At 40.6% G+C, this 12,357-nt stretch overlaps 1 protein-coding gene across 1 annotated transcript in view; it reads right to left on the bottom strand.

Annotated features, from left to right (window-relative positions):
- Window positions 1–2,605: 2,605 nt before the first annotated feature.
- LOC124267801 (rho guanine nucleotide exchange factor 10-like protein) overlaps window positions 2,606–12,357 on the bottom strand; it is a 53,596-nt gene continuing 43,844 nt past the window's right edge. Inside the window, 5 exon segments of the mRNA XM_046702789.1 lie at window positions 2,606–3,752; window positions 6,673–6,850; window positions 8,344–8,486; window positions 9,252–9,409; window positions 10,148–10,410. Coding sequence (XP_046558745.1) covers window positions 2,752–3,752; window positions 6,673–6,850; window positions 8,344–8,486; window positions 9,252–9,409; window positions 10,148–10,410 — 1,743 coding nt within the window. The 3' untranslated portion in view covers window positions 2,606–2,751.

Raw genomic sequence — 12,357 nt, 5'->3', positions numbered from 1 at the left:
CCAGATCCCCACACCAGAAGTAGTAAACTCCATGGATGCAATCCAAGGTTATCAGGACTCAATGGACAGATCATGTTGTCTGCAGACAAATAGTTACAGTGATTAGGTCATGTATACTTACTGACATATGTAACTCGTGTAGGATCATCACTTTCCGGGAGGAGGTGCAGCTCCAGTCAGACATACCAGCACATTGAATCTCAGAGTGGCCCATGTGACCCTTCTTGAACTGACATCGCCAGTAACATATAGGTAATATATGCTGCTATGGGACAAATCTAGGCATTCTTTACAACATGCCCCTCGTCTTCCGCTGACAAACTGAGGTATTCTTTGACAAAGCAAACACCGGGACGCTTGCAGAACAATCTTTATGCCACGTCGAACATTATTCCCAACAAAATCCACAGTTATCATCCACATCCTAAGTCAATGGAGACACGATGGCACACCACTGACCAGCTCTACACAATCACACTGTGGTAAATAACTGATTGACATACTGAACTCTTGACATTGACACTATGCTTGACTATTAACAGGTTCCTCCAATGAAAAAGCACATATCCACCACATCAGATAACACTATTTCATGTGATATTACTCACAAAGCAGACTGTATTCAAGCTGCCTCACTAGTAAGTCCAACGACTTCCTGAAGGAAGTGGTTTAACAATCACTCATTGCAGGACTGGTATAAAACTGCAATATATTCCAACCATGTTTAACAATCACTGCTATCGAATGGTACAAACTGCAATAGTATTGCAACAATGTTTTAACAATTAAAATACTTTGACCTAATCTGTATGTAACAACTTGCAGTATTGCTACAGTGTTCTAACAATCAATATTGCTAATAAACTGCTGTAGTATTGCTAGTGTTCTAACAATCAATATTGGTAATAAACTGCTGTAGTATTTACTACAGTTCTAACAATCAATATTGCTAATAAACTGCTGTAGTATTGATAAAATTAGTACAACATTACGGGATCATGATCATTTGACCAGGGACTACATGAAATTATTATCGGAGATCAATTCACAAAGCAAATTGTGAAAGAAATATGTGCAAACTATTCAAGAATTAAATGCACAATTAAGTTACACTTCATTGTTTAAGCAAGCAATAGTCACGACAGTGAACATGTTTTTTTTCCGCCACTTTTAGCCATATTGCCCGAGGATGACAAGCTCCTTACGTTGAAACTAATGGAAATCAAACCAGTTTTTAGTTGTGAGTATCTAACACTGTAACCACTACCCTACCCAACCAACCTTAACACATGAGTGAATGAGTGAGTGAGTTTAGTTTCGTAGCTGCTTTCATAACATTCCAGCAATATCATGGCGGACGGAAATGGGATACACACATTGTACCCACCCGCTTAACACATGAGGGACAAAGATTGGCGTGGTTACAACTTTTAAAATGAACTGGTGGCGAAGATAGACTGAGAGTGTTAAGGCTTGGTGTTGGGACTGGGTTTGTGGCGTGATGACTCCACAGCATTGCTGCTGGCCTGTCAGTCACTGACTCCTCAATTATTCAAAAAGCTGCTGCGATTACACCTGGAATATTGCTGTGGTATACAACAGCAAAGCAAACATCGCTGTTGCTGTGATATGGCCAGACTACTGACATGAAACCTGTTGCTACCATATGTGTACACACAACCTTGCACTCGGCCAGTGTTATCTACCCAGGCGGTGGGGTAGCCCTAACGGTTAAAGCCCTCAGCTTGTCATGCTGAAGACCCAGGTTTGATTCTAAACATGGGTACAATGTGTGAAAGCCCATTTCTGGTGTCCCCCCATGATATAGCAGGAATATTGCTAAGCGAGCATAAAACCAGAACTCAGTCAATCGGTGAGTCAATAATAACACGAACCTGTGGTACTTTCTTCACACACGTCATCCAAACATAGAAGGAAAATAGAAACTGGATGTCTTAAATAAAATTCATGAGAATAAACTGAACTATTTTTACATGTAATCACCAACATTTTATCACATCTTTCAACACTACTGAGAGATATACAGTGTATTCAAAATTACATTTGAAAGTAAATTCTTCAAATAATATTAACAAGAATAATCTAACATATAACTCTTAACCAGTAATAGGTAATCCTTTCTCCATTACACACATTGCCAGTATAGAATGATTTACAAGCATAACAGCAGCACTGGTAACCTTGGCAACAAAGCATAACAACAGCACTGGTAACCATGGTAACATGTATAAATGTGAAAGACTTTTCTGTACAATGTAAATAGTAAATAACAACAATCACTGATTTGTTTTCATTAGTCTGTTCTGGATGTTGTTCTGCGACAAAATATTTCATCACATTTCATATAGAAAAACGCTTTGAGAATTCACACTAAATTCATAACATTTTACATAGCAATGACAGAAATCAACAACAACAGAGACTGATATGTTCTCACTTATGTCTGATGATAGAATAGTTTTAAATGGAAATTCATTACACATATTTATTTGACGCGATTGTTCAGTTTACAATGTCAGCACATCAGCAAATTTTCAAAAATAATGTTTATCTGCTATCCGTAGTCCATTCAATGTGCCATTTCATGACAATGGAACAAGTAGAGCTATAACTTGTAAATCCATAACAACAGACTTGCATCCTCGGATGTCCTCTGTTTGGTCTTTTTGTTCCAGTCGACGTATCCATCCCCGCCTGCCACAACGATCACAGCATTGCATGGACTCTTCCTCATTGTCGCCGTCCTGTGTGTCTGGGCAGATCCCCCACGATGCAGTGTCCCTGCCGACTGCGCACAGACCTACTCGTTGCTCTCAGCCTCACCCCAGACCCCCATTTAACAGTCTGACCATCCTTCCGTGCTGACAAAGCATTTTCTGGTGATCCTAAGTCACTAGGAAGCTCTTCAAACGAGGAGATCGCATCTTGGAAACTATCATCCTCACTCTCTTTATCAATGTCATCGTCAGTCTCCATCAAATTCTCGTACAACATGCGGACCTCATCTTCTTCTTCGTCCGCTAACTCAGAGTCAGAACTTTCAAAGTTTCGTTTTGCAATCTTGTTTGCGAGTTCACTCCTGAATGAGAGTGTTTTTGATTTCAGTCTTGGTTTCTCCCTCTTGAAACTTTCACTGTCTTTATCACTTTTCCTCCGCTTAGCACTCTGAGCTGTCTTGGCACTCTTTGACTGATCAGTAGTACTAGATGAATCCACTTCAGCGATTGGTTGAAGGACAGGATTTGATTCTGTGTCGGTCTGACCAACTACTGTGTTATTTCCACCAGTCACTGAGAGCTCATCAATTTCTGCCTGCCAAGCCTCAGTATGGGACTTTCCATCAGGGGACATAACTCCATCTATTCCACTGTCACTAACAGGGGAGGTAATCTCTTCACTTTTGTTTTTATTCAAGGTTAACTTATCATTGAGACTGGGGCGCTTTGGCCGAAGTGATGACCACAAGGAGCTGCTACGGTTCAGTTCAGCGACACTGCTAGAGTAGTAAATTGGAATCAGAAACTTGACTGGTCCCCGATGAGAATGGTGTGATATTTTGGGCCGCCCACTGGCCAGTGGGACACCATCCTTCAAGCGAGGTAGAGGTAGGGTGAGAACAAAGCCGTGATTGGTCCCAATCCAAAGCAGTCCCTTGCTGGCTGACAAACTGGTGATGACACAGCTGCTGTATCCGTCCGGCTGGTCGTCAGTCATCACCTTGCTCTTCCTCTCTGGAGAAACAAACACACGTTATAGTAGCCGGGAGCAACAGGTTGATACCAGCAGCTGAACACAGCGTCTGGGGTAAGGATGTAGATGATGGATAGAGGAGTAGATGGATAGATGGTAGATTAGATGGAAGGATGGTAGATTAGATGGAAGGATGGTACATTAGATGGAAGGATGGTAGATTAGATGGATAGACTGGACTGACTGAGTTTGGTTTTAAGTCACTTTTAGCAATATTCCAGCAACATCACGGCGGGGGACACCAGAAATGGGCTTCACACATTGTACCCATGTGGGGATTCGAACCCGGGTCTTCGGCGTGACGAGCCAGCAGCTTTAACCATTAGGCTACCCCACCGCCCCAAGATGGATAGATTAGATGGATAGATTGTAGAATAGATGGATAGAGTGGTAGAATAGATGGATGGATGGATAGATGGCAGATTAGATGGAAGGATGGTAGTATAGATGGATGGATAGATGGTAGATTAGATGGAAGGATGGTAGAATAGATGGATGGATAGATGGTAGATTAGATGGAAGGATGGTAGATTAGATGGAAGGATGGTAGATTAGATGGAAGGATGGTAAAATAGATGGATAGATTGTAGAATAGATGGATGGATGGTAGATTAGATGGAAGGATGGTAGATTAGATGGAAGGATGGTAGATTAGATGGATAGATTGTAGAATAGATGGATAGATTATAAAATAGATGGATGGATGGATAGATGGTAGATTAGATGGAAAGATGGTAGAATAGATGGATGGATGGATAAATGGTAGATTAGATGGAAGGATGGTAGATTAGATGGAAGGATGGTAGAATAGATGGAAGGATGGTAGAATAGATGGATAGATGGTAGAATAGATGGATAGATGGTAGATTAGATGGAAGGATGGTAGAATAGATGGTAGATTAGATGGGAGGATGGTAGAATAGATGGAAGGATGGTAGAATAGATGGAAGGATGGTAGAATAGATGGAAGGATGGTAGAATAGATAATAGATTAGATTGAAGGATGGTAGATTAGATGGAAGGATGGTAGAATAGATGGATAGATGGTAGAATAGATGGAAGGATGGTAGAATAGATGGAAGGATGGTAGAATAGATGGAAGGATGGTAGAATAGATGGATAGATGGTAGATTAGATGAAAGGATGGTATATTAGATGGAAGGATGGTAGATTAGATGGATGGATGGATGGATGATAGAGTAAATGGAAGGACAGATGGTAGAGTAGATGATGGATGGTAGTGTAGATGGAGGGATAGATGGTAGATTCGATGGAAGGATAGATTGTAGAATAGATGGATAGATGGTAGGATTAGATGGAAGGGATGAGTAGAATAGATGGATGGATGGATGGTAGAGTAGTAAATGGAAGGACAGATAGTAGAGTAGAATGATGGATGGTGGAGTAGATGGAAGGATAGATGGTAAGAGTAGAAAAAAGATGGATATGGTAGAGTAGATGGATGTAAGAGTAGATGGAGGGATAGATGGTAGAGTAGAATACATGGATGGTAGAGTAGATGGATAAATGGATGGTAGAGTAGATGAATGTAGAGTAGATGGAGGGATAGATGGTAGAGTAAGAATAGATTATGGTAGCAGAGTACATGGGGGATAGATGGTGAAGTAGAATACATGGATGGTAGAGTAGATGGATAAATGGATGGTAGAGTAGATGGAAGGATAGATGTTAGAGTAGATGGATGATGGATGGTAGAGTAGATGGAAGGATAGGATGGGTTGAGTAGATGGATAAATGGATGGTAGAGTAGATGGAAGGATAGATGTTAGAGTAGATGGATAAATGGATGGTAGAGTAGATGGAAGTATAGTAGAAGTAGAATACATGGATGGATGGTGGAGTAGAATAGATGGATGGTAGAGTAGATGATCAATGGTAGAGCAGAGTGAGTGGTGAGTTTAGTTTTCACGCTGCACTCAGCAATATTCCAGCTATATGGCGTCTGTAAATAATCGAGTCTGGACCAGACAATCCAGTGATCAACAGCATGAGCATCGATCTCGCTGGAGAGAACGATGACATGTGTCCAACCAAGTCATGAAACTGACCAACCCGATCCGTTAGTAAGCCTCCAGACAAGAGACCCTTTTATAGCAAGCACATGGAAGTTGCTGAAGACCTATTCTACCCCGGATCTTCACGGTCTGGTAGAGTAGAGAAGATGATGGTAGAATAGATGGATGGATGGTAGAGTAAATTAATAGATGGTAGAGTAGGATGATCGATGGTAGAGTAGGAAGATGATGGTAGAATAGATGGATTGATGGTGAGATAGATGGATGGATGGTAGAGATTACAATAGATGGATGGTAGAGTAGATGATGGATGGTAGAGTGGATGGATGGTAGAGTAGATGCATGGATGGTAGAGTAGAATAGATGGATGGTAGAATAGAATAGATGGGTGGTAAAGTAGAATAAATGGATGGTAGAGTAGATGATGGATAGTAGAGTAAATGAATGGATGGTAGAGTAGAATAGATGGATGGTAGAGTCAAGATGGATGGTAGAGTAAATGGATGGTTGATAGAATAGATGATGGATGGTAGAGTAAATCATTGATGGTAGAGTAGAATAGATGAAGGTAGAATAGATGGATGGATGATAGAGTAGATGGATGTATGGTAGAGTAGATGGGTGGTAGAATGGATTAGAGTAGATTAGAGTAGATGATGGATGGTAGAGTAAATGAATGGATGGTAGAGTAGAATAGATGTATGGTAGAGTACGTGATGTATGGTAGAGTATGTCATGGATGGATGGATGGATGGTAGAGTATTTGATAAAATGGATGGTAGAAGCTGATGGAAGTACGACCTATGTGGCAGGAGTATTGTGATTAGGCATATAAAGACTTCCAGGAAACAGATGACTACACTACCTTCCAGAAGTCTGCTGACAGCAGACGCTATGTTGATCTCCTGAAGGTTCTCTAAGGTTTCGGTGTGGTACAGACGTAGTTTGGCGGAGTCCTTGAACGACACCCAGATCCCCACACCAGAAGTAGTAAACTCATGGATGACCAGGTTATCAGATTCAATGGACAGATCATGTGTTGTCTGCAGACAAATAGTTACAGTGATTAGGTCATGTATACTTACTGACATATGTAACTCGGTGTAGGATCACTCGGGAGGAGGTGTGCAGCTCCAGTCAGACATACCAGCATTGAATCTCAGAGTGGCCATGTGACCCTTGAACTGACACGTCAGTAACATATAGGTAATATATAATGCTATGGGACAAATCTAGGCATTCCTTACAACATGCCCGGGTCTTCCGCTGACAAACTCAGGTATTCTATGACACAAGCAGACACTCCGACGCTGAACAATCTTTATGCCATGTTGAACATTCCAACAAAATCCACAGTTATCATCCACATCCTAAGTCACGGAGACACGATGACACACCACTGACCAGCTCACACAATCACACTGCACATATCCACATCAGTTAACACTATTTGATATTAACAGGTTCCTCCAATGAGACATATCCACATCAGTTAACACTATTTGATGTGAGACACCAACAAATCTGACTGTATTCAAGCTGCCTCACTCGTAAGTCCAACGACTTCCTGAAGGAAGTGGTTTAACAATCACTATTGCAGGACTGGTATAAAACTGCAATATATTCCAACCATGTTTTAACAATCACTGCTTTCGGAATGGTACAAACTGCAATAGTATTGCAACAATGTTTTAACAATTAAAATACTTTGACCTAATCTGTATTACAACTTGCAGTATTGCTACAGTGTTCTAACAATCAATATTGCTAATAAACTGCTGTAGTATTGCTAGTGTTCTAACAATCAATATTGGTAATAAACTGCAGTAGTAATGCTACAGTGTTCTAACAACTAATATTGCAGTAGTATTGCTAATAAACTGCTGTAGTATTGCTACAGTGTTCTAACAATCAATATTGCTAATAAACTGCTGTAGTATTGCTACAGTGTTCTAACAATCAATATTGCTAATAAACTGCAGTAGTATTGCTACAGTGTTCTAACAATCAATATTGCTAATAAACTGCTGTAGTATTGCTACAGTGTTCTAACAATCAATATTGCTAATAAACTGCAGTAGTATTGCTACAGTGTTCTAACAATCAATATTGCTAATAAACTGCAGTAGTATTGCAAAACAATGCTGCGGTAGTATTGCTACAGTGTTCTAACAATCAATATTGCTAATAAACTGCTGTAGTATTGCTACAGTGTTCTAACAATCAATATTGCTAATAAACTGCTGTAGTATTGCTACAGTGTTCTAACAATCAATATTGCTAATAAACTGCTGTAGTATTGCTAGTGTTCTAACAATCAATATTGCTAATAAACTGCTGTAGTATTGCTACAGTGTTCTAACAATCAATATTGCTAATAAACTGCTGTAGTATTGCTAGTGTTCTAACAATCAATATTGCTAATAAACTGCAGTAGTATTGCAACAGTGTTTTAATATCACTGAATATTTACAACAGCATTAATCAGTCCTTCAGTCAGCCCCGTACACAACTCCCACCATAAATGTAAACTTACCTTTTCTTTCAAACTGTCAATTTCCAGGACAAGAATCTTGGTCGTCAAGGCAACCCAGAGGTCGTCATCAATTACCTTCATGCAGGATATGATGGTGTTTGAGAGATTTAAGGAGTGAGGAGAATTTACATTCCATGCGCCATCTGAAACAGAGTGAGTGAGTGAGTTTTTAACACAGCCTTTAGCTTTACTGCAGCAGGTCATTGAATTCAAACCCTAGTCTTTGGCCTAACAAGTCCGTACTGTACCTGCTGTGCTAACCTACTTGTATCAACAAATCATAATTTTTACTCACTCATGCACTTCAACAAGTAAAATATTCACTGATGGTGGCTGGTCATCCAAAGAGGGACTTGAAAGACCCTTTAGCAGTCATCTGGCTGCAGTTCGCTGGGCAGAGTATCCTACCTTAGCATTTCCAGGATCTGCTTATAACAGATATGAATCTCATAACTGCCCTTGTAATGATCCTTGGTGTTCAAGCACCACACTTGTGGGCTCCACAACGTTGCTACACATGTACATGGATTTGAACTTTGCTCCAACAACAACCCTCAGTGACATAAACTCACTCACTCCATCAAGATCTGTGAGCACTTTTCAGGATACAAAATAGTTTATAGAACATGTATTACCTGTAATTCAAACAATGTTGTGTGTTAAGGAAATATGACCAAAAGAATACCTCATGGTTATTCGACAGATTCCATGGAGGAAGGACCTCTCTTGCCGACATTCTTTGTGTAGATTACATCAGTAAAATCATGGTCAAGTTCGAAGAAAACAAGAGACAACTGGAACCCTGTACCTGAAGATTGCTAACAAGCCTTATGATACAGATGAATACACTAAACTTGTAATAACAATGGCTGCCGTCTGTATGATCGTCCTGTGAAACAAGACATTACCGTTATCCCTGGAGAAAACAGCCAAGGATCCATTGACCAGTCCACAGAAGAGTCGCTCATCCACGTACTTCATGGACAGCGGTGCAGCTGGCAGAGTGAACTTCACCACTGCTTCACGTCGCATCCCATCAGAACTCGTCAGTGGGAAGATGAGGATCCTGGGAAAAGAATCCTCAAGTTTACATCTCAAACATAGATCAAAATCTGTTATGTCAAATATCACACTTAGATTTATTCAAATACAAAACAGTCTGAAGTGTGGACAGAGTGCATTAACTTACTGACATCCGAACATGTGCTTTAGAGCTACCCTGAATGCTGATTGGTCAGTTGAGTGAGTGAGTATTGATATACACTGCTTTTCGATATGACGGAGGGGATACCATAAATGGGCTTCTCAAATTGGACCTACGTGGTGAATCAAACCCGTGTCTTCAGAGTGACAGATGAACACTTTAACCCCACTGACCCACATCAGTTGAAGTGTCATGATACCACAATGCTTCACTCTTGAAGACAATATCATGACATCATCAATTCTTTATAACATCACATAATTATAGCCTTATACTTGTTTCTATTTGTTTACAATACTGACTGAATGTCAATGGTATGCATACAACTTTCTGAGGATGTGATGTCTGTCAGTACCCGTATTTCTGTTCTGACCTCCAAGTGCATTTTCAAGACAGCTGTGTTTCACCACTCAAATGTTTGCTACAGTGACTTTATCCACAACATTGTACATGTTGATTGGTCTTTGTCACAGTTCATCTATCTGTTTGTTCATTTTTACTTGCATCAATAATATCACCCTTTCAGAACTTTACTCTTGATGCTTAACTTCTTTGAAGAGTATATATGCTCTGAATTCATAACGAGAAGTATTTTCCTACTCATTGTCAATAGTTCCAAGCCAGACACAATCCTCTGCGAATGCATATTCCTTCACTTCTCTAGCATATCCCGGAACATGCTCTGTACATGTGACCTCAACGTCTGCTGCCTTAAAGCTCTCGATGAGGCTTGGTTTGGAGTTGTGTATGGAGATGATGGAGACCTGCCCCCTGGTGGGAGTGGTGGTAACTACCCACAGGTGTTGGGTGCTGATCCGGGTGCCGGAGCTCGATGTCATGAACACTGGGATGGCGCACATCATCTGCAACAGCAACACCACTGAATATATCCCTGACAAACCAGTGACTTACCAGAATTCAATAATACTTCTGGACAACAATGTTAATGCTGATCTGATGCTTGTCACAACATACATGCTTCTCAACACCTGCTTGTATTCACTTTTAGGGGCGGTGGGGTAGTCTAGTGTTTAAAGCGTTGGCTCGTCATCATGAGACCCGGTTCAATCCCCAGATGGGTACAATGTGAAGTCCCCCCGCGATATTGCTGGAATATTGCTAAAAGCCCTGAAACCAAACTCAGTCAGTCAGTCAGTTTCACTTTTAAAGGTGTAAGAATCCACATCAAAATGTCACCCTATACAACATACTGGAAGTTGTATGCTTTATTATTAACTCACCAACTTCTAGAATGCCGATCGAACAATAAAAAGAAATCCCCACATGAATCGTAATGATCAATTGACTTTACGCAGGTTTACACCATTATCTGCCCAAACTACAATCTCAACCATTCTTAGTGTGTGGGTGAAAGTTTTTTTGCAGGACAACACTACTTGTACATTTTCAAGTTTATCACTAGTGGGGACACCTGATAGCCAGTTGACGACTTTTCCGATTGAGGAGCCAATGCGTCCTTGTTTTATCGTAAGTTCCAGGGTAGCAAGTACTGTAAACGTACTTATTTTCGTGTGGTGCAATTTTCGCGGAATTGACAGTTTAGACTACATCGCGCGGTCAATTATTTGCGCAATCAGTAATTGCCGGAACTGCCAGCTGTCTCTTTGGCCACTAATAGCAGTGAAAACAAACAGAGTGGCTTAACCTGTCAGGCGCCGTTTATTGCATACTCACAGGAAATCCCTATCAGTGCGATATACTAGTACACAGTAATCCGTTTACTCATGGAAGAGATGAAAAACACATCAGTCTTATGTTCAATTCTGACGATCTGACTAATTAACATCTACTGTATATGAAGCTCTTTGTGATTTCAAACAAGCCGGGCTGTTGTGAATGAGATGATTGAGTGTTAAGTGACTATTCGCGCTTCATGATGTACTGGTAAATAAAATCTTAATGAATAAATAAAATACTGCTGTATTATTTCTTTCCAAGTCGCTTCATGGTAATCTGTTTTGTATCAAACCATCTGTCATGTGACCAATTCCATGGCCACAACAACACATTGCTGTTTTCGCTAAAATTCAGCCGCATGGATTTTGGCTCATTATTTAATTATGTTTTGGAAATCCATTACAGCGACAGTTAAGTATGATTCTTTATGCTACTATCAGTCATTTTAAGATTCCTGTAGATTTCTGTCTTCAAACTTGATGTGTTATGGTAACAACTAGGGCTACAAGATGGCACAGACTGAATGAATGACAGGTTTATTCACGGTGGGAATTTCACTAAAATGTTTTTCTTTAAAAGCTGTAAAACAGAACCTGTGCTACCCTGATAATACGTTTACAGTACCATGTTTCAGCATTGTACAGTATGACGCAATAAGGGGACCTACCAATCTTGAGGCAGACACTCTACCAACGAGATCACAGAGGCATACCCTGATTGTGTGGGGAATACTAGCCACAAGATCACAGAGGCATACCCTGATTGTGTGGGGAATACTAGCCACAAGATCACAGAGGCATACCCTGATTGTGTGGGGGAATACTAGTCCACAAGATCACAGAGGCATACCCTGATTGTGTGGGGAATACTAGCCACAAGATCACAGAGGCATACCCTGATTGTGTGGGGAATACTAGCCACAAGATCACAGAGGCATACCCTGATTGTGTGGGGAATACTAGCCACAAGATCACAGAGGCATACCCTGATTGTGTGGGGAATACTAGCCACAAGATCACAGAGGCATACCCTGATTGTGTGGGGAATTCTAGCCACAAGATCACAGAGGCATACCCTGATTGTGTGGGGAATTCTAGCCACAAGATCACAGA

This window comes from Haliotis rubra, unplaced genomic scaffold (genome assembly GCF_003918875.1).
Source record: "Haliotis rubra isolate DU_JTF1 unplaced genomic scaffold, ASM391887v1 Scf134, whole genome shotgun sequence".
NCBI classification, from domain to species: domain Eukaryota; kingdom Metazoa; phylum Mollusca; class Gastropoda; order Lepetellida; family Haliotidae; genus Haliotis; species Haliotis rubra.
Note: the sequence above shows the minus strand (reverse complement) of the source record. Positions and strands in the feature narration are given on the sequence as shown.